The sequence below is a fragment of the Guillardia theta genome (assembly GCF_000315625.1).
Source record: "Guillardia theta CCMP2712 unplaced genomic scaffold GUITHscaffold_46, whole genome shotgun sequence".
Classification (NCBI taxonomy): domain Eukaryota; class Cryptophyceae; order Pyrenomonadales; family Geminigeraceae; genus Guillardia; species Guillardia theta.
The window spans coordinates 229,820-250,433 of NW_005434628.1; the positions used below are offsets into that span (position 1 = coordinate 229,820).

The 20,614-nt window shown below is 56.4% G+C and overlaps 6 protein-coding genes across 6 annotated transcripts in view; 2 read left to right on the forward strand and 4 right to left on the reverse strand.

Moving 5' to 3' along the window:
- GUITHDRAFT_140479 (hypothetical protein) overlaps window positions 1-1,719 on the reverse strand; it is a gene marked incomplete at both ends in the record, with an annotated part of 4,822 nt that extends 3,103 nt beyond the window's left edge. The window contains 5 exons of the mRNA XM_005830357.1: window positions 156-236; window positions 390-474; window positions 574-665; window positions 717-1,047; window positions 1,178-1,719. Of these exons, the coding sequence (XP_005830414.1) occupies window positions 156-236; window positions 390-474; window positions 574-665; window positions 717-1,047; window positions 1,178-1,719 (1,131 nt within the window). The remainder of the gene's footprint in view (window positions 1-155; window positions 237-389; window positions 475-573; window positions 666-716; window positions 1,048-1,177) is intronic.
- A 1,026-nt stretch (window positions 1,720-2,745) lies between these two features.
- Window positions 2,746-4,861, forward strand: GUITHDRAFT_110558 (hypothetical protein; the record flags this gene model as incomplete). Its single annotated transcript, XM_005830358.1, has 9 exons — window positions 2,746-2,811; window positions 2,869-2,895; window positions 2,959-3,018; window positions 3,068-3,141; window positions 3,746-3,790; window positions 3,980-4,040; window positions 4,239-4,355; window positions 4,475-4,570; window positions 4,799-4,861. 9 exons carry the CDS (start codon window positions 2,746-2,748, stop codon window positions 4,859-4,861), a joined length of 609 nt encoding a protein of 202 aa, XP_005830415.1.
- A 125-nt stretch (window positions 4,862-4,986) lies between these two features.
- Window positions 4,987-8,624, reverse strand: GUITHDRAFT_110559 (hypothetical protein; the record flags this gene model as incomplete). The annotated part of the gene is made up of 8 exons (XM_005830359.1): window positions 4,987-5,022; window positions 5,237-5,293; window positions 5,476-5,528; window positions 5,645-5,709; window positions 5,957-8,163; window positions 8,238-8,343; window positions 8,391-8,520; window positions 8,576-8,624. 8 exons carry the CDS (start codon window positions 8,622-8,624, stop codon window positions 4,987-4,989), a joined length of 2,703 nt encoding a protein of 900 aa, XP_005830416.1.
- Window positions 8,625-10,316: 1,692 nt separating this feature from the next.
- GUITHDRAFT_73091 (hypothetical protein) lies at window positions 10,317-14,990 on the reverse strand (the record flags this gene model as incomplete). The annotated part of the gene is made up of 2 exons (XM_005830360.1): window positions 10,317-10,544; window positions 14,820-14,990. Coding segments are annotated over 2 exons (399 nt in total), but the record flags the coding sequence as incomplete, so codon positions are not given.
- Window positions 14,991-16,325: 1,335 nt separating this feature from the next.
- GUITHDRAFT_73152 (hypothetical protein) lies at window positions 16,326-16,880 on the reverse strand (the record flags this gene model as incomplete). Its single annotated transcript, XM_005830361.1, has 1 exon — window positions 16,326-16,880. A coding segment is annotated over one exon (555 nt), but the record flags the coding sequence as incomplete, so codon positions are not given.
- A 2,693-nt stretch (window positions 16,881-19,573) lies between these two features.
- Window positions 19,574-20,614, forward strand: part of GUITHDRAFT_110561 (hypothetical protein) — a gene marked incomplete at both ends in the record, with an annotated part of 1,791 nt that continues 750 nt past the window's right edge. The window contains 6 exons of the mRNA XM_005830362.1: window positions 19,574-19,585; window positions 19,631-19,852; window positions 19,968-20,048; window positions 20,168-20,286; window positions 20,374-20,485; window positions 20,548-20,595. Of these exons, the coding sequence (XP_005830419.1) occupies window positions 19,574-19,585; window positions 19,631-19,852; window positions 19,968-20,048; window positions 20,168-20,286; window positions 20,374-20,485; window positions 20,548-20,595 (594 nt within the window). The remainder of the gene's footprint in view (window positions 19,586-19,630; window positions 19,853-19,967; window positions 20,049-20,167; window positions 20,287-20,373; window positions 20,486-20,547; window positions 20,596-20,614) is intronic.

The following is a 20,614-nucleotide window of genomic DNA, read 5'->3' on the forward strand; positions in this document are numbered from 1 at the left end:
CGTCTTCTGTCCATTTTTCCCCCTTCCTGTGCCACTGTCTCCCTCCTCCTCCTCCTCCTCCTCCTCCTCCTCATCCTCCTCCTCCTCATCCTCCTCCTCCTCCTCGTTGTTCTCCTCGCTGCCCTGTCTTTGCTCTCAGCTCGACTTTGTCTTACGTGACTGTCTTTTCCCATCTTCCAGTCAAATCCGCAGAATCCCAAGAATTGACCATTCTTCGTGAAGAAACAAGAGTTTTCCTGCTAGGGTATCAGTCGATAATCATGACCAAAAAACTTTATGATCAAAACGACATTCATCATCGTCATCATCATCGTTGCGAGATGACAACAACAAAAGTCACGGGGAGACGTTCACGATCTTGACACGACAAATGCTCCAAGGCAACATACCGCGGCAAGAACGCCACATCCCAGGATATCTCCCTCCCCGAAGCGGCTTGAGATAGGGCTTGCAATCACAGACGAATGGTCATCCCTGCCACCAACGGCTTCGAGTTACGACCGCACTTGACACAAGAGCAACAACAACTCGTCATCTTCCTACAAGCAACATTCACACGTCTCACTGCCTCACCTGATCTGCAGCCTATCCGTCGCCCCCCCTGAGACCTCCCCATCCATGGACAGCAGCAACCAGCCTGTTCCCTCTTCCGCCTTCTTCTCCCCCTGTCCCGACCAGCAGCATCAGCTTCTCTCTTTCCACGTCCACCTACACACCGGGAACTGCGCAAACAGCGCATCTACAACCTTCCTCGGGGCCCCGTACCCTCCGCCACCAGCCTCCTGATCCCTACCGTTCCTCTGAGCCCCACGTAGCTGGGCGTGTGCTGAACTTGACCTCCTGATTCCGACCTGGACCGACCTACCCTTCATGATGAAGGTTTCAAAGTACCCCAGCACCACCATCTGCCCTCCAGTCCCGGGCAGGCACCCGAGCCCGGGGCAGAGGTCAGTCAGCGCGAGCGCTGAGTGGACTGACGCGTCACCCCCGGCGGGAAACCTCTCATCGGAGCAGACGATCGCTTCCTGCAGCCCAATGTCGATCGACCTGCCCACCCTCTCAGCAAAACTTTACCTTCTTTCAAACCTTTTCCCTCCTCTCTCCCCTTCCCCTTCCTCCCATCCTCCCCACTCCTTCCCCCTCTCTCCCTACTCCTGCTGCCCCATGCTGTCCCCACCTCAGTCCTCCAACCGTGTTGAAGATGCTGGAGCTGGGCAGGAGAGGAACATCGATCGGGTGGACGCCAATCGCATCATAGCGGAAGTACCCAAGGAAGTTGAAGGAAACGGCTGCCTCGGGACCCAGGAAGTAGATGGAGGGATGAAGGGGACTGACAAATCCCACAGGTACAAAGATTGATGGGAACCGAAGGCCGTTGAGGGTGAAGAACAGCTCGTTGCTTCCCGAGTCCCATCCCACACCCACCGTGTCTCCCTGCTCCAGCTGACGCCCAAGGTACGTCTCGACGCTCCCCTTGTACAGCAGCTGGCCTCGCTCCGACTCCAACCCCACCGACTCCTTCATTCCTACGATCCCGCTGTGTCCCAGGGGAGCTACTCCGATGGAGAGTTGCGAACCCTTGACGTACAGGAGCGTTACCTCCCAGTATTTGAGCGTCCCCTGCAGGATCGACATTGTTCCCTGCGCCTGAATACATCCCCCTTTTGTCTTCTTCGCCAACACCGTCGACCCGTCCTCAAGGTTGCGTATGTCAGCCATCTTCCTCGCTAGACGCCAGGATCGCTGGACGTCCTTCACGTGCCAGGTTCTCTGACTCTCTCAACCCCTTGCCTCCTCCCTCACCTCCGACGCATCTTTCCTTGTCCTTTTGGTCACCCGCCGTAACCACACTGAGCCTTGCGACCGATCGCTAAGGTTGTCAGACGCCCGCAGGCCTCAGGGCAGAAGCCATCCTCATGAATGATCCTCTCCTCTCTCCTCTCCTCCTTCCTCCCTGAGCGTCTCTGTCTCTGTCTCTGTCGGTACCTCCTTCCCTGCTTTCCCTGCTTCCCTTCCCTTCCCTTCCTCCGTCCGCGCTGAATCCCCACCTGCCTCGCTCGCTCGATCGCTCGCTCTCGTATCACACTGTCCTTGGCTAGCAAGCTCCTCCTCTCTCCTCGCCCCTTTCTCGCTCGCTCTCTGCTCTCTGTCTCTCTCCTCCCTCCTCTTCGCCACCCTCCTCTTCTCTTACGCTCTCAGCATGGCGGCCCTGTGAAACCCGACCCCGATAGAAAAAAAGAAAGTCATAAAAGGACCCCTTCTTCCGCTACCCACTAATTTCAGTGAGTCATAGCAAAATGACAAAATCCAGAACTGGAAAGAGGGGGTGATCATACTACCCCTACCCCCTGTGATTGTTGAGCTGTCAATTGCACCCAGAGGACAAGAACACATAGTTCGCATCCTGCTCCTACTGCTGCTCCTGCTGCTCCTGCTGCTGCTGCTGCTCCTCCTCCTCCTGATCCCGCTGCTCCTGCTTCTGCTCCTGTCCTCTTCCTCCTCCTCCTTCAACTTTTCAATCATCCTTTCCTTATCTGGTTGTACGTTCTCTTTCTGCCTTTCCTTCTCTTCTTCCTACTTCTTCCACTGCTTCTAATCCATCTCCTGCTTTATCTCACCCTCACCCCCCCCCCCCCCTCCCCCTTCGTTTTGTCCCGCTCCTCCCCTCCTCCCTTGACTCGTGTATTTCGCTCGTGCTCTCATCGAAAGTCTGTGATGACTTCACATGACTTGAGGTTGTCAGGAATGTCCAAATGGAGTTCTGGGTTGCTTGGCTGTCTTGACATTCCTACTGAAAACGCTCTTGATCTGGTGAGGCATGATTTTGCTTCTTCCTTCCATCACAAGTGATTCTGTAATTTTCGACAGGGATTGGGTGTGTCTGCGTTCCCAGAGGTATGCAGGATCTCTCATACCCCTGACATCTGTCGTGGAAGAGGACTAAATCATCACTGGCAGGCAATATGCCCATGTGTGGCTTACTTTCAGATCCGAAAGAGGATGGTGGAGTCAGCTCCGGTCGGTGACGAGGATGTCTCGTAGTAGTTGATGTTGTTGTACGTGTCAGGATGAGGGTTTGTACCTGATTCAAAGGCTGTTCGGGAAGGATGCAAGTGCCGACAAGCATGCGATGGGCCTGACGTAACTTGTTCATTCCTAGTCTGCAAGTAGAAATGACGAGGATCCAGATGCTTGTACTGCGCAAGTCCTTGCGTGTTCGGAGGTTTGAACCGGAAGCGACTGCGACAATCAGCAGGTGAGCAGCGAAGGAGTCGAGGAGGAAGGCAGATATCATTGATGAGCTGACTTGCAATAAAAGAGTTGTGCTCTGTACGATGAGAAGCAATGATTGAGTTTGTAGCATGTAGATTACGATCTGTGTGAGAGATGAGAAACAATGATTGAGTTGGTATGGTGAGAGCTGAGAGGTGAGAGCTGAGAGGTAACATGAATGAAACAAGAAGAGCTGGAGAGATAGAACTCTTACGCTGATGGCAATTGATTTGTCTGTACCGCCTAAACCTGCTGCAGGAATACGCGGAAACCTCGGTTTCGACTGCTTGCTTCATACTTTCCTTGCACCCTGTGCGCTAGCACAAGAAGTTAGATGCAGCGAGTTGTCAAGAAGTGGAGTGACTGGAGAACAGGGTCGACATCTCCGGACAAACCCTCACAAGGGAAGCGGCGGATCTTACATCTCCGTTCCCCTCTGGCGTCGCATGTTCAGATTTTGTTTCCCACTCAGGGAGCTGAACTCGGTCATGCTGGATGCCATTCAGCGAGGAGATTTGTGAGTGTGGTGTACAACCTTGACATGTAGTGCTGAGTGTGATACTGATCCGTGATCTTGACATGTGATCTTGACATGTGATTTTGATGTTGCCAATACAATATGTTCGTCTGTGTGGTCTTGAACGTTCATGTATCTTGCAATGTGCTTTCTAGTCCGTTGTGTGTAACACACCTCCCATGTTCACAGGCAGATGTGCAACGCTATGGTGAAGCAAGGGGCGAATGTCAACGTCACAGACCATGCAAAGGTAATGGAGCTGGACCGGAGGTGGTGAAGGGAGGAGGAGAGAGGAGGAGGAGAGAAGAGAAGGAAGCGACGAAGAAGAAGAAGAAGAAGGAGGAGAGAGGAGGAGGAGGAGGAGGAGGAGGAGGAGGAGAGAAAAGGAGGAGGAGGAGGAGGAGGAGGAGGAGGAGGAGGCTTTTCATCTCTGATCATAACTTTTCAGGCGACGCCGCTTATGTTCGCCGCTCAGAACCGACAGCTCGAGATCTGCGCGATCCTGCTCGAGAACAAAGCTGATGTGAACGCTAAAGACCGCGGGGGGATGACAGCTTGCCATAGGGTGAGGAGAGGAAGTGAAGCGAGGACGAGAAGGCGGAGGTTGTGAGGAGGGGGGAGGCAGAAGGAGGGAGCAGGAGCAGGAGCAGGAGCGGCACAGGCTGACGCTGCTTCTTGTTGCAGGCAGCACTTGTGGGGGACGTGAAGGTTTTGGAGCTGCTGATTAAGAAGGGAGCGAAGAGAGGGATAGAGGATGGCTGGGGAAAGACCCCGATGGATGTAAGACGAGAAAGACTCTTTGATGTCCTCCTCCTGCTCCGCCTCCTGCTCCTGCTCCTGCTGCTCCTGTTCTTGCTCGCGCTCCTCCTCCTGCTGCTGCTGCTCCTGCATTTCTCCGCGGATTATCACAACTTCCTCCTGTTTCAACCTCGCTCTGACTGCTCTCTTGTAACCTCCTCTCTTCTCATCTCCTCTTGTCTCCGATCCTCGCAGTATGCTTCCTTGCAGACGAAGGAGAAACTCCAGCAGCTCGTTGGGTTTGGTGTTGACGATCCTCTCGTCATGCAGTGAAGTCGCCACAAACGGCCTCCTCCCTCCTCCCTCCTCCCTCCTCCCTCTCCTCCCTCCCTTTCTCAACTTCCTCCTCGTATTCTCTCTTCCCTCTCCTGCCTTTCCGAGTTTGTTTCAGGTTCTTTTCATTTTAATGCAACAACTGTTAGCGCATCCCCGCCCTGCCGCAACATGAGAGAAGAAGATATCTTGAGCAAGGAGCGAGGAAGGAAGAGGAGGAGGGAAAGGAGGAGGGCAGGAGCGAGAGAGGGGAGAGGAAGGGAACAAGGACGGGAGCGGGATTCGAAGGAAGTCAGCAATGAGGGAGGGAGGAAGGAGAAAGCGAGCAATACACAGGGGTTTGCGGGGGAGGGGGGGGGGGTATGATTTGTTTACCTGCTCGAAGGAAGCGGGGGCATAGGCAGCAGCATACATACAAGTAGCGAGATGCTCCTGCTCCAAAGTGAGATGTGGCGTATGGAGAAGGGAGGAAGAGGGAATAGGACGAGGACGAGGAGTGATGGGAGGAGAAACAGAGCAGGGGCATGGGGCAGAGAAAAGAGCAGGGGGAGCAGGAGCAGGAGCAAGGTGAGAAGAAGGTTGGAACGGGAAGAACGGGGGGCGCAGGCACGTACCTGGACCACCTTCTTCACTACTCCTGTTCCATGACCCGAAAGGATGAAGGCAGCTGCGAAATCAACCACGTCAGCTCCTTGCACCGTCTCCCTCGGTCCCTCCTACTCTTCCTCCCTTCCCTCCTCCTCCTCCTCCTCCTCCTCCTCCTCCTCCTCCTCCATAACTCACTTGGCTGGTTCGCACTGGTCATCTTGTCCAGGAAGGAGTCGATAGCATCGCCCACCTGCTCAGCCCTAGCAAGAATTCAGAGAAGCGGACAACAGGACCAGGACAGGGAGAGAAGGAGAAAGAGGTTTAGAAAAAGAGCGAAGAGTACAACGAGGAGGAGGGAGGAAGAGGGAGAGGAGATGAGGAAGAAAACGAGGAGCGAGAGCAGGAGCAGGAGCAGGAGCAGGAGCAGGAGCAGGAGCAGGAGCAGGAGCAGGAGCAGGAGCAGGAGCAGGAGCAGGAGCAGGAGCAGGAGCAGGAGCAGGAGTTGACCGGAAACCACGGAGGTCGAGAGTGTTGACGGGAGTCCGCACGGCGCGCTGGAGGGCAGCCTTGTACTCCTTGCTCCCTGTCTTCTTTCCCCTCTTCTGCGTGAGGGAACCCGAGGCGCGAGGAGAGGGGGAGGAGGAGGCAGTCTTTCCCTCCACCTTGCGGACCCGATCGACCTTGGTTCGGAGCGTCAGCGGGCCAACGCGGACCTGGAGTTCGCCCTTGGAGGAGGGGGGGGAGATAACTTCGCCCTCGCTCCCGACGTCGAGCAGCATGACAAAGTCTCCCTCCTTGATCCCCTCCGGTACCTCGCCCGCCCCCTCCTCCTCCTGCGCCGTCAGGTTGGTCCGCAGGCCGTCCAGCAGCTTCTTGGCCTTGTCCACCTCCTTGAAGTCCGGGTTCTGCTGGAGCTGCTTGATCACCTCAGCCACAGACTGCTCGGCTGACTTGAGCTGCTTCAGGAACTCTCGTGCTCCCTCTTTCTCCAGCTCCTTGGCCCTCGATCGGATCTCCTCCTCCCTCTTCTCCAACCTCTCCAACTTCCTCCGAAGCTTCTCTCTCTCCTCTACCGCCTCCTGCGCGGCCACTGACGCCCTCGTCCTCTCCTCCTCCAGCGCCTCCAGGGTCTTGGTCATCTTTGCCTGCTCTCCCATGAGCGACTCAGCTCTCTCGATCACTCCCTCGAGGATTCCCATCTTCTTCGCTATGCTGAACGCGTGCGACTCTCCCGACACGCCATGCAGTACCCGGTACGTCGGCGCCCCGTTCACATACTGCATGGCTGCCACCCCGAACCTCGAGTCGACAGTAGCCAGAGCCTTGAGCTGGCTGTAGTGCGTCGTCACCACCATCTTGGGCGCCTTGCCCAGCAGCTCCTCCAGGATGGCCTGAGCCAGTGCAGCTCCCTGCGTCGGGTCTGTTCCCGAGGCGATCTCGTCGAGGAGGATAAGGGTCCCCTCGTCGGCGTGCTGGAGCATGGTGTTGAGCGTCTTGAGGTGGGAGGAGAAGGAGGAGAGATCCTCCTCGACTGTCTGCTGGTCTCCGATGGACGCCAGCACCCGCCGGAACAGAGCCATCTTCGACCCCTCCTCACACGGCACCCAGCAGCCATGCTGCACCAGAAGCGCACACAGCCCAACGGTCTTGAGTACGATGGTCTTCCCTCCGGCGTTGGGCCCCGAGATCACGACCGCCGGCTTCTCCCCGTTCATGCTCATGTCGTTGGCAACCGGCTTGATACCCCTCAGCACCAGCACCGGGTGCCTCCCGGACCTGATGTCGATCTCGCCCCCGCTCGACACCTCCGGCCTGACCGCCTTGAGCATCTCCGCAAACTTTTCCCTCGCCGCCGCCATGTCCAGCTGGCACACAGCTGAAGTCGCCAGCTTCACGTCCCGGGCAAGCGATCCCACCTTCTTGGACAGCAGCCCCATGATCCTGATCTCCTCGGCCTTGAGCTCACCCTCCGCCAGCCTGAGCTTGTTGTTGAGGTCGATCACCTCCTGCGGCTCGATGTAGACCGTCGACCCTGTCCCCGAAACGCCATGGACGATTCCGTTGATCTTGTTCTTGTTGGTGGCAGAAACGGGGAGGACGAAGCGGTTCTCTCGGATGGTGTAGAAGCTGTCCTGCAGCGTGCTGGCTATCTTGGTGTCCTTGAGCATCGCGTCCATAGTGCTTGTCACAGCAGCCGCGATCTTGTCAATCTCCTTACGCAGGTCCTGCAGCTGAGGGTACATCTTCGTTGACAACTGCCCGACGTTGTCAAACGATCTCTTCAGCTGGAGCACGACTGAGCCGTCAAGGTGGATGTCGTCGGCGATGTCCATCAGGGTCGGCGTCTCGTTCCGCCCATGCAGCACATCCTCAATCTCTCTCATCGCTCCCATCGTCTTGGTGCACAAGTACAGCTCGTCCAGCTCAAGCACGTCTCCTTTCGCTGCTCGAGTCACCAGCTCACGCACATCCCCGACCTGCGAAAGAGGCAGCCGCGTGCCATCGTCGTTGAGCATCCGGATCTCCTCCACAGCATTGTACGCTCGCTCCACCTCCTCCACCTCCTTGAAGGGCCTCGCCTGCTGAAGCGCGCTCCTCCCCATACTGGTGACAGAGCAGTTCACCAGCGTTGCCTTGAGAAACTTCCAATCGAGACTCTCTTCCGTCTTCCTCCGAAGCGACTCGAGAGCATCTTCAGTGCCAGCGGCGCCATCCTAGATCGAACGAGTCACTCTCAAGGGATCAAGAGGGCACGAGCTTCGATAGCTTCACATGGTCAACAACTTACAGCAAGCGCGTTGGTCTCTGCAGTAGCTGACTGCAGACCGCTCTTGCTTCCCGCCGTCTGGGAAGATCCGTACCACTTCTCCCACCTCGAGCCTTGTCCTCGTTGCCTGCTTCCGCTGTCAGAGGTTATGAAGCTCAGAGAGCGAAGCGTTACGGTTGTGCAGACGACGGCGCTCCGGGCACAAACATGATTTCATTTGCGTTGCTACCCATCCTGGTAGCAAGGACGCTCAGGCTGAGCTTGCCAGCCCGGGGGGAAGACGTCGAGTGTTTGCAGCAAAAGGCTGAACGCGCATGTCAGTGTCGCAGAATGTCGGCAGGGTTGGCGCAACGACTCACGGGTATTTGAAGCCAACATGTAAGGAGCAGGCGATTGGAACGCCGTCATTCTCAATGCGCCCTTGACGCATTCCCCGGAGATGACGACGTGATGAAGGAGTGAGAGCAGAGCGAAGTGACTGCACAGCCTGATCTCCCTTCTCATGGTTTCGTCCCTGTTCACTACTCTCCAACTTGTGCCCCACTAAACAGCCGCAGACTAGATCTGGCACTTGCTCTTGACTTAGGCTTGTTTTGCTCGCTGCCTGTTCGTTCTTCTACTTCTACTTCTACTTCTGCTTCTGTGCTTCCTCAGACTCTGCTTCTGCTTCTGCTTCTCCTCTAGTCTTCTCTCCCCACCTCCGTTGCCGCTTCCATCGCCATCGCAAACGGCCCCTTATGTGCACAAATGTGTAAAAGGTAAAAAATAATAAAACAAAAACCCCTTCTGGGACCGGGGGGGTGAATGCCAGTGTCGGATGGGGGTACTGGTACCCTAAGTTTCCAAGCGACTTTCTGAGCAAAGACCCTCAGTGCTCGCACTAGCAGCATCTTGTCGAGCCGATCGAACCGAGCTTGGAACAACTCTACGATACAAAAGAGCTGGTCAAACTTGGCCGGGGGATCCGACTGCTGCTGCAGTCCAGGAGCAGCTCGAAGGAGGTAGTGGAGGGTCGAGACCAGGCGCTCACAGGCCTGCTGTCAGGCTGGAAGCCTGGCCAAGCAGCATTGATGCTTCAACTTTGAACAGGTACGATATGGTACAACATCTCTGATTCGAATCATCACTCGAATCATCAACATTGAACAGGTATGATATGGTACAACATCTTTGTTTCGAATCATCACTCCAGTCATCATCAATGTCCCACTCTGCTGCATCATCAACATTTCCGTGAAAACGATGGTCGTCACCCGACCCGTGATCCTCGTCATCATCACCATCGCTTTCACCACCATCACCACTACTACCGCTACCACGCTATCACCGCTACAACCCCCGCTATCTCCATTATCGCTCCCATCCGAGACAGCAGGAACCGGGTGGTTCCATCACCACTCGAAGAAACTGTTGGTGACATATCACTGATGCCAAACCAACTTCTACCACAGCTACCAAATTATGAATGCAATCGGATCGGATCGGTCATTCAACATCACTAATCATCAGTTTCAGCGTAGATACTGTAACAAGTTCAACGGGTAAGTCAAGTTACTAGTCGGAATCACTATCACTAGAATACAACCCTTCATCATCGTCTCTGTGATCCCACAATGAAGCAACCCCATTCAGTCTGGGAAGACGATGGTAGTATTCGTCGTCGTCGGAATCATCATCATCGTCGTCGTCATCAACTGCAGCAGCACCGACCCTATACCCATCATCGTTCCCATCCTCTAAGTCCTCATCAACCTTTCCATCAGGACGGCTGAAGTCTTCATCGTCTTCCTCATCGCTGAGCTGCAAGTCATCTGAGTCAGAAGGGCAGCTATAGCAATCGACTGAGTGGTCGGACAAGCCTAGGAAATCCTCAGGTTGCATAGATGCACGACTGTACCTGTCCTCCTCCTCCTCCTCATCCTCACTCCCCATCATCCCCATCAGCTGATCGTGTTTCCGTTTCGCAGGCAGACTCACTCCGTCGCTGTCTTTGTGGGCACGTGCGCTCTCATCCCTGCCCTCCTCCTGATCGCCTGCCGTGCGTGCAAGGAGGCGAGCATGAAACCGCTGCTCTTCCTCCGGCGCATCGTCGCTAAGGCATGCGCCATGTTGCAGGAGCAGTCGAGCGAGGGTTCCATCCTCACTCCGGCAGCTCAACGACAGCGCGCACGTCCCCGCGTTGTCTCTTCGGTTCACCTCAGCGCCTGCTGCAAGCAGGCTAGTTACGATGTCCCGCCTGCCAGTCTTGCTCGCCATCAGCAGGGGAGTCTGGCCCTGGTGGTCGGGGGCCTCGACGTCAGCCTTGTTCGCTAACAGAGCTTCAATGACCTCAAGCGGTACGCTAGGCACTTGACACGCGCGCAGGAGGGCCGTGCAGCCGTTCTGATCACGAGCTTCGAGAGGAAGAGAGCTGCTGTCTCCTTGGCTACCTGGGAGAAGGCTCGCGCGTCTCCTTGCCAGGTACTCATCCACCACCCGCAGGTTCCCTTGAGCTGCGGCGACATGCAGCAAGGTCTCAAGGCTCGCCAACCGATGGGACCAGTCGGCTCCTGCTTGGCTCAGCATCTCCACGACCCTGTGCTGAACCTTCTTGTCTATGCAAGCAGTAGTGGCGCTGAACAAGGCCGTCCAGCCGTACCTGTCCCCGTCGTTGATGTGAGCGACAGCCGTTGGAAGAGCTTTCATGGCGGCTAGGAGCCCAAGTCTTCCTTGTATGCTCGCTAGCATCCACAGGGTCTCTCCGAAGAAATCCATCCGAGCATTATAGTCCCAGTCGTGACAAGAGGCCAGGAAGCACGGGAGGACGAGGGCCGTCGGGGCATTGTCGACTAGCAACTTGTTGCACCACCGTCGGAATCTCAGGGCAGATGCCGAGTGAGGCCGACACTTGCTGGACAGCAGCTGCAGCACCTCCAGGTCCTTGTTGTGGAGCACCCGAGAGATGATGGGCTCTGATTCTGCTCCCTGTTCGAGGATCGCATCAATCAGCTCCAGGTGACAAGCGAATGGCGTGACGTCGGCGTTGCGCCTCTTGGCCATGTAGGCCATGTGCAAGGCTGTTGCCGTAGGCCCCGACGTCAGGTGGGATGTCTTCTTGTCGAGATTGACGGTGAGCAAGCAGCTCTTAAGCTCCAGCATCGCGTGCACAAACTTCCAGCTACCATCCCGTATGGCTCGTTGCAGAAGAGAGTCGCCCTCTGACGTCTCGGAGTCGACCAGCCCTCGCCGGAGGAGGCAGCGGAACAGCTTCAAGCAGTTGTCCTTGCTGTCTCGGGACGTGTAGAGCAGCGCAAGAAGGCCAACACCCGAGCCTTGATCAGGCCCGACTTGACTCAGCCCGCTTGACAGCAGTCGGAGAGCAAACCACCACATGCGCTGCTCTATCGCCTTCCTCAGAACAGGCGCTGCCTCCTGCGCCTCCGCCTCGTCCTTCACCCCGAACGACCTCATGACGTCGAGGATGCTCCCCCACGAGACATACAGGGGGTCAGACATGTGCTGATACGCGTCCAAGACGGCAGTCAGAGCACGCTGAGAGTTCTTCCTCACCCACTTCCGCCTCTCACGCCTCGAGATCAGAGCTAGACGTCGAGACATGGCCGTCATGTGCGACGGCCGCATGGCCCTTAGCAACCTCTTCAGGTACTCTCGTCTCTTTCGAGGGTCAAGCACGCTCTCCTGAGTCTCAAGGCACATAAGCAGCACTGTCCTCCCCTCCCCGTCCGGAACATCTGGGAAGCCATGCTTGACTAGCGCAAGAAACGCCGAATCATCCTCACTCCCGCTGCACTGCAGGCTCTCGAAGGCGAGCATCACCAGGCTCTTGCCCGACCTTGTCACGGCATCATCAAGCTGTCCACTGCACGTGCGAGACTTTGAAAGCTCGGCCACTAGCCCGCTGAGTCGCTTCGTGGTCGCCATGGACAAGGCTGACTTGCCCTTGTCGGTGACGAGGTCTCGAGCTCCTAGTCGGATCATCAGCTTGCAGCATGCTCGAGCATCCTCTGTCGTTGCCGTAGAGTCCTCCTCCTCCTCCTCCTCCTCCTCCTCGCTGTCATCGTCATCGTCATCGTCATCGTCATCGTCATCGTCATCTTGACAAATAGCAACGCCAGCACTTCTATCACGGTATACATCAAATCCAGGTTCATCCTCATTCATGTTGTGTGAGTCATCCATCTTGTCTTCACGTTCCATCTCCTCATCGCCCTTGGATGGTATCCCCTCAACCAGGCGCAGCAGCACGTTCTCACTACCAAGTAACATTTTGCACTGCACTGCAGGCTCATGCCTCATGTCGGCAAGTTGGTAGACCAGCGACACGATGCGCAGGCAAGCCAGCAGCCTCGACACGTCATGCTCCCTCAGGCTTCTCCTCAACTGCCTCGTGAGGATCCGGCTCTGACGAGCCGTCAGCCTCCAGTGCTCTCCGATGTAAGAGAGCTGATGGCTGGGGAGGAGGTGGAGGGAGAGAGGAGATGTCCGCTGCCTCAGCACATCAGTCAGCAACATGTCAAAACCCTTGTCTCCCCCTCCGGTCTGTCCGAGCAGGAAACCCAGCAGCTGACTCGTTCTCGCCCAGTTCTTGGTCCGTATCGCAGCCTCCATAGGGCTGACGCACATCCCGCCGGGTCGCAACAGAGCCTTGACAAGGTCTCTCCCTTCCCTCCCGCTACCGGCCCCGTCCAGCAGCTGCGACAAGATGCTACACTCCTCTCCTCTCAAGGCAACGACAAGATCATAAGCCTCGAGCCCGGCTCTCCTGCAAACCGCAGAGAAAGACGTCCAGCTCCAGTCTCGCCGGATCGACACGGCCGTTGAGTCTCCGCTCGAGCCGGTGAAGCTCCGGAGCTTCTCGAGGATGCTGAGGCCCTGCTGCAAGCTCTGCTCCTCGGTGACTCTGCCATGGGACAGCCTGCGACAAAGAGCTTCCTTCATCTCCAGCAAGCCGCTGGAAACTTCAGCTGGGAACGGCTGGAACATCTCAAGGCAATCCAGCATCACCAAGCCTGCGCTGAAGAACATTGGGAAGCGCGTCAGCTTCTTCAAGGCTCCAACGAGCGCAGCCACGTCACATCCTTCCTTCGCCGCCTCTGTACCCCGCAACGACGCGTACTGCACGAACAACTCCACGCACAGCACGCAAGCAAAGTCGTCTGAAGCCTCCACCGTCTCCAGCACTTGGGTGAGCCACTTGGACCCTGAGCTCGGTATGCAAGCAGGGAAGTAGCAGACGAACTTCGGGGACTCCAAGATCCGGACGAATGCCAAGAAGTCGTTTTCACCCTTCACTCCCAGCTTGATGGACTCCAGCACTCGCTGAACTACCCTTGAGAACATGCTGTCGGCCTCGACGCCGCCCTGCTGCAGCACGAAACAAAAGTCACACAGCTCGACGAGGCTGAGCGAAGGAGGCACGAGCTTGGTGCTGATCTCGTCAGAAGAGGATCGCGGGCTCCAAGTCCAGCAGCAGGAGGGTTGGCCCTGCCGATTTGAAGTTCCCTTGCACTCCAGAGGCTCCCCCTTGGGACTGAAGGGAACCTCCATCTCAAACCACCCCTCAATCCAGTCGTAGAACCTGCCTACAAGCCTGAGCTTCCAGGGAGATAGGACCTTGAAGGTGCCTTTGATTATGCGGTTGCCGTGGTATTGACCCTCAAACGACTGCACTATCCCGCACTTCTTCAGCGTCAGTCTCATCCTAGAATCGGCGCAACTCTCTTTGTAACTGAGGGTCAACTTCCAGTCGTGGAGCGCAGAGAAGAGCGTCTCCGGGCAAACAGCTCTTATCAAGTTGCACTGCGAGCTCTCGGAGAGACGGTAAGGCTCCTCCCTCCCTCCTGACAGCACTGCTTCCTCCTTTCCAGGAGTTCTCTTGCCCGCCCGCCTGCAGAAGTGCTGCAGTTTATGGTCGGGGAGTTGAAGACTGTCCTCCAAGATGCGCGCGATTGCAGGCTTTCCTTCGGAGTCCGCGGAGAACGGGTCTGATCCTGCTTCCAGCAAGACGTCAAGGGCGGCTAGGAACCTTGTCGTGCATGCTAGGTGAAAGGGAGTTTGACCAGTGGACGACCTCTGCCGCAGCATCGACGACACGCTGTCAGGTCCGACGGCGGTCATCAGTCTCTTCAAGAATTTGAGGTTCCTCCCCTCAACCGCCAGGTGCAGCAGATTCTCTTGCCTGCCCGTCAGGGTCTCGCGGTCCGATAGCGTCAGCAGCTTGAGAGCCTCCGCTCCTCGCCCATGCACACACGCCACATGCAAGGGCGTCATGCCCGTGCACTCCGAGAGGCAGCGACATAGTCCTCGCAGTCGATCCTCGTCCAAGTCAAGGACTTGCCACATCGGGCTCAGAGTCTCATCGGGCAGCCCCAAGCCCTCAGCCATCAAGTGAACGACCGTCCTGCCTCGTACAGTCAAGCTGACGTCTGCCCCTTCCTTGAGCAGCAGCGCAGAGACCTGCGTCTCTTGGTTTTTGAAGGCAGTATGTAACGCGGTCAAACCTTCCGGCCCTCCTCTAGCGTTGACAAACTCCTCATCCAACGCGTCTCGACATTCTCTGAAGAGCATCTCCATGATCCGAGCGCCTCTGCCCCTTGCATGCACCTGCTCCCACTCCCCTTCACAGCACAAGTGGAGGACAGTAGAGCCAAATGCCGATCTAGCTTTGACATCCGCTCCGTGCTGCAGGAGCTGAGAAACAACATCCCACTCGTGATCTACACAAGCAATGTGGAGGGGAGCCAATCCTCGCTCACTGCTCAGCGTGTTGATCATCTCAGGACATGACGGCGAGTCCAAGAGCAGGGAGAGGCTCCGACCGATGCTGCTGGACCCGCGGTCCCCCAGCAGCGCGTGCAGGGCTGTCTCGCCATCGCAGAGGATAGAAGGGTCTGCTCCGAAGGCGAGCAGAAGCCTGATCTTCTCCAGCCTGTTGGACTTGCAACACACGTGCAACGGCGTCATGTCTGTCCTCTTCGAGCGCCTGTTGATCAGCTCTGATCGCTCCGCTGGCTCCACGCTCTCCAGCAGCTGCTGGAGGACCTCCGTAGAGTCTCCTTCAGCTTCTGCTGCTGTCATCAAGCTTGTGTCCCCGTTCTGAAGCTCCCACGAGGCCTTGCAACCTAGTCGGAGCAAGGAGGCGACTTGACGGGCTTCCGAGCAGCTGCAGGCAAGATGGAGGGCAGCGCATATGAGCTTCGGGTGCAAGAGTTTTGCATCTTGGCCTTCATGCGGCTGGACGACGTCGACGATGAAGTCCAACAGCTGCCGCCCTGACTGCATGTCCAAGAGGTACTGGTTGTCACCTCCTCCGGCAAGCAGCATCACGATCGTCATCAGATGGACCTCCTGCACCTCGTAAAAGATGCGATATCGCTTTAACGCATTGGTGCAACAGCCAGCAAGAGAGAGCCCTCGAGACTTGAGCTCCTTCATCAAGCACGCCAGGCACCTGAGCCCGTCAAAGGAGAAGACTGACTCCTCGGCCATGAGCCTTCGGAGCGTCCCGTAGCTCTCCTCTTCTACCAGCCTCAGCAATCTCTTCACCAGCGGCACAGCCGCGTCATCGTACGCCTGGGTTAACACCTCGACGACGTGAGGACCCTTGCCTTCCCTGCTTCTGTCTGAGCTCAAGAGAACCTCAACCATGATGGACATGTCCGAGTCGTGCTGCTCAAGAGCGGGAGTTGAGAAGTCCGCCAGGTAATCTGCCATCTTCTGCTCGCCGTCTCTCATTATGGTCCTCTTCACTTCACGTAGTAGGTCAGCATCCGGCTCGAACGTTTTCCATTCCGTGGACAAGACATGCAGGACAGTATTCCCTTGCAAGTCGGTGACGAAAGCGTCCGCCGAAGCCTTCGATAGGGCACAAACAGCAGAGACGTTTCCCTTGTCCGCTGCTAGGTGAAGGGCAGTGAAACCGTCGCGCGCCCTCGGTTGATCCACTTGGTCCTTAAAGCAGGACACCAACTCTGCAAACAACTCGGACGGGAATCCTTCCGTCTCAAGAGCTGCATGAAGTACAGTGAACGGCGCTGCCCTCGCCGGGGCTTCCGTCTCATTTCGCCTCATCAATCGCCTGAATGTGCCCAGGTTCGCAGCCTTTACCATGTGCTGCAGCGCAAAGTGGAGTGGTATCAGCCCTTCGGTCGTCTGGACGTCGGTGCAGGCCCCGTTGTCAAGCAGCAGGTCGATCGCTTCCGTCCTCCCCGCCTTGCAGGCCAGGTGCAAGGCAGTGAGACCGCCTGGCTGTGATGCGAGGTCAAGGAAGACGGGCAGGTCTCCCCCGTGCTCCCTCACTCGCTGCAGGCAGAGCGCGAAGATCTTGTCGACCGTCTGGTCCCACGAAGATCGCAAGAGCAGCTGATGGATGACTGTACTCCCACACCCTCCCAGCGCTGAGACGTTTGCACCTCTCTCGACCACTTGCTCAAAAAGCGTTAAAGAGCCTTTCCTGGCGATGCGATGGAGGAGAGGCAGCTTGTTAGAACCGAAACCAACGTCAAGGACTTGCTGGATGCTGGGACTCCGGAGAGCCAAGTCGATGATTCCATGCTTCCACAGGTCGGACAGGCAGGCAACCCGCAGCAGCAGCTGATTTTCGTCCCTGCTCAGATCCGCTCCCTTGCAAATGAGCAGATGAGAGGTTTGTACGTTGTTGCACATCAAGGCACAGAACAGTGGGCTCACTAATCTGCTTTGATTGTGATGTTCGACAATCTCAGGAGAATAGATCAAGAAGCTTGCGACCGAGCTCAGCGTCTGGCTACTCGTGCAGTGTTTGCAAAGAATGTTCATGACTGCCAGCCCAAGTCTCGGATGCTGCGACATAGCGGCCAAGTGAAAGGCAGTTTCACCATTGTCGTTGCGGTGTTGCAAGTCCGTCTTGTCAGCAAGGAAACCGACAGTTTCTAGTATGATTTCTGTTTGTTCGTGTGACTCGTTGACCTGGTTGCTGAGCAAGCCTGTAAGGTGAGAGACTGACAGGTCCAACTCGCCCTGTGACCATGTGTCTTCCTCCATGCAATGTCTGCATACCATCATCAGCAGGATGTTCCCCTTGTGATCAACCCAGGACGTGTCGAGGCATTGGAGCTCGTCAAAGAGTTTCAGGACCTCCAGCCAAAGATCTTCGCATGCGCACACAGCCAGGCACTCGAGACACGACTTTGCGAACTCCGGCAGGCCTATGAGCGCCTGGTCTCGACCCTCCACTACCTCCCTCGAGCTGCTCCTGGACTGCAGCAGCAGTCGGATCCCCCGGCCAAGTTTCACCAGCTCTTGGGTATCGTAGAGTTCTTCCAAGCTCAGTTTGATCGGCTCGACAAGATGCTGCCAGTGCGAGCAAGGGTCTTCGCTCAGAAAGTCGCTTCGGCCCAAGTCAGCCTCTAGCAGGATGGACATCCTGGCGAAGGTAGTGATCCAATGTGCTCCAAGTACCATCCTGCTCAGACCGCTCAAGCTGTCTCTCAGTTTCTTGCTCCCCAATCGCTGCAAGTCCGAGGGGCTCGAGGCGATGCCCGCGTTTCGCAGCATGCAGATGACGAATCGAGCAATGAGAGGGAAGCAGCTCCTGTCGACGACTCTCTTCAGCTCCCTGCAGCAGCAGCGCAGCATCTGATAGTGGTGAAACTGCAGACCCTTCCCTTCCCCTCCTGCTCTTTGAAGCAGAGCCATCGACTTGGCATCCTCAAGCCGCCTCACGAGTGTTTCCTCCACCTCTCCTGACTGGCCGGTCGCAGGAGGCTGAGACGAGTCCTCCTCCTGCATGCCAACGTTTTTGTCAGCTTCGGACCTGAGAGCAAGTCAGTGAAGGCGTGCTTGCTCAATAGCCTCTGCTTCCACTCACTGCCCGTCTCCGCTTGTTGGACACGAAAGTCGATCCCTGAGCTCATGCAGCACGTCAACTTCTTCCCACAGCAGCATCCCCAGTAGAGCTGGCTCCCAGCTATCGACGACATGCGCCATGGCTGCTGTGCCGCGCGTTGGGATGGCGTCAGGGAAGGACGGGTAGGTGTCTGGGTTAGTGTGCTGGGAACGCAAGGGAGCAGCAGGCAAGATGGGTGAGGCTTTACTCAGGCTAGTGGGGGTAGAAAATGAGCTGCCAAGTAAGTAGCTGCTGCCTCTCACATTTCTTAGTTGAGTTCCATGAGGCAGGCCCACGTAATGTTTTTTAGTATTATTGGTGACCGGGCCCTAAGTTAAGTTAAAAATCAGTACGAAGAGCACGGGCCCGGGCCCGGGCGGCTCGGAACTTTGGTACCCCTACCCCTATTTTCAGAGAGTCCCAGTGAGGTAGGTAGGGTATTTTACATACCCCACCCTTTCAAAGACTACCCTACCCCCTCAGTGATATGCACATTGCCGGTTGTGGACCTTCCCAAGCGCAAGTGACAACTATGGGTGCTTGTGTTGTGAGGGACGGAGGGGGTAGGGTACTCGTAGACGGGGTAGGGTGACTTGTGAAGTACCCTCCTTCCCCTGCTGAACAGAAGTCGAAAAGGAGGTAGGGGTAATAAAGTATTGTACCCGGTATTGGTGGTGCAATGTGGTGGGTAGTTACCCCCACCCCTCAAGTACCACTCAATACCGTCTCCTCTGTTGCCTGCATGTTCTTGCTGGACTCGGCACACCGACAGGAAGACGAGGGGAAGGGAGGGGAGGGAGGGAGGCGAGAATGGAGAGAGAGGAGAAGTAGCAGGAGAAGTAGAGGAGGGAAGAGTTGACGTGAGAAGGGAGGAAGGGAGGAGAGGTGGGACAGGATCGAGGCGAGGATGGGAATGGAGAATACAGGTGGACACCAGAATTAGGACAAGATGTCGTTGAACGGGGCAGGGCAGGGTCAGAGGTAGAGTGCAACAATGCATCGAGAAGATAAGATGAAGGATGACAAGAAAATTCCACATGACAAATCCTAAGTGCAGTTCAGAGAGGGAAGAAGGGATAGTTGGTAGGAAGTGATGGGTGGAGAGGAAAGGGCCATGTGGATTTTGCGTTTATGTCAAACAGCTTCAAATATCCGATTAGAACAGATGAATCATTCCATTCAATGATTGTTGAGTCTCGATTCCAGATATGAGATAATCGACACCACTGGGACTTCGAGCATTTCGAAAGGAAGATAGGGAGTCTAAGTCACAAGAAGGGCTTGAAAACCCGCGCCATTCTTCCACGAAACATGTGAGGATTCTTGTGATTTTCTCTCTTCTCTTGCCTGTGCCACATTCATGCGCACGAGGCCAGTTTATGAAATTGTTTCACTGCCAGCCATCACGACAGTAACGCCTGATCACGAGGAGTATTTGACCATGTCAAAATACAGGGAATACAACCGAACGCTGAAAGGCGTTGGGCTAGCAATGGGGATCTTTGTGAGTCCTGACCGTGCGTTTGAGATGAAAGTGAATGGGTGGCAGGTGTGTCTGATATCATACGGATACTTCCAAGAGCTCATCATGACCGGGACGTGGGGCAACGACAAGATCGGCGGCACTCAGATCAGCTCTCTCTTCCTCGTCATGTGCAACCGCATCACGTCGATGGGCATCGCCGTGCTCGCCATCATGATCAAGAGGGACACGCTGATGCCCGCGGCGCCGCTTACGGCGTACTGCGCGATCGCTTTCTCGAACATGATGGTAGGAGGGCGAGGAAGGAACGAGGGGGAGGGGGATGGGGAGGGAGGGGAGGAAGGAGGAATAGGGAAGAGGAGAAGGAAAGGGCCAAGAGGACTAAGAAGGGCTGCGCGTGCAGGCGACGACGTGCCAGTATGAGGCGCTACGGTACGTGAGTTTTCCGACGCAGACGCTGGGAAAGACAGCGAAGATGATACCGGTGAGCGAGTGGAGGAGGGAGAGGGGGAGCGGGGAGACGAGGAGGAAGGAAGAGGAGAGAGGGAGGAGTGGGGAAGGAGGGAGGAGGGAGGGGAAGAGGAGGTGACGGGCGTCGTGCAGGTCATGATATGGGGAACCCTCCTCTCCACCCACAGATACAAGCTAAAGGACTACCTGGTGGCAGCGGGAGTGACGACGGGGACAACTTTATTCTTGCTGACGGGGCCTGTATCGGCGAAGTAAGCGATGAGAGGAGGGAGAGGAGGGGAGGGGAGGGGGAAGAGAGTAGAGGAAGAGGAAGGGGAGGGGGATTGAGAAGCTGGCAGGCACTCGAGAGACTCGAGGACGACGGCGATGGGAGCCGTGATCATGGCGATGTATCTGTTCTTTGACGGCTTCACGTCGACGGTACAGGAGCGGCTGTTCAAGGACCGTAAGGTGAGAGAGGGGAGGAAGGGGAAGAAGAAGGGAGGCGGTGGGGGTCTGAGGAGAGGGAGCAGGTGTCGACCTGGAACCAGATGCTGTACGTTGGGCTGCTGTCGGCGTTGGTGACGGGGCTGGGGTCTC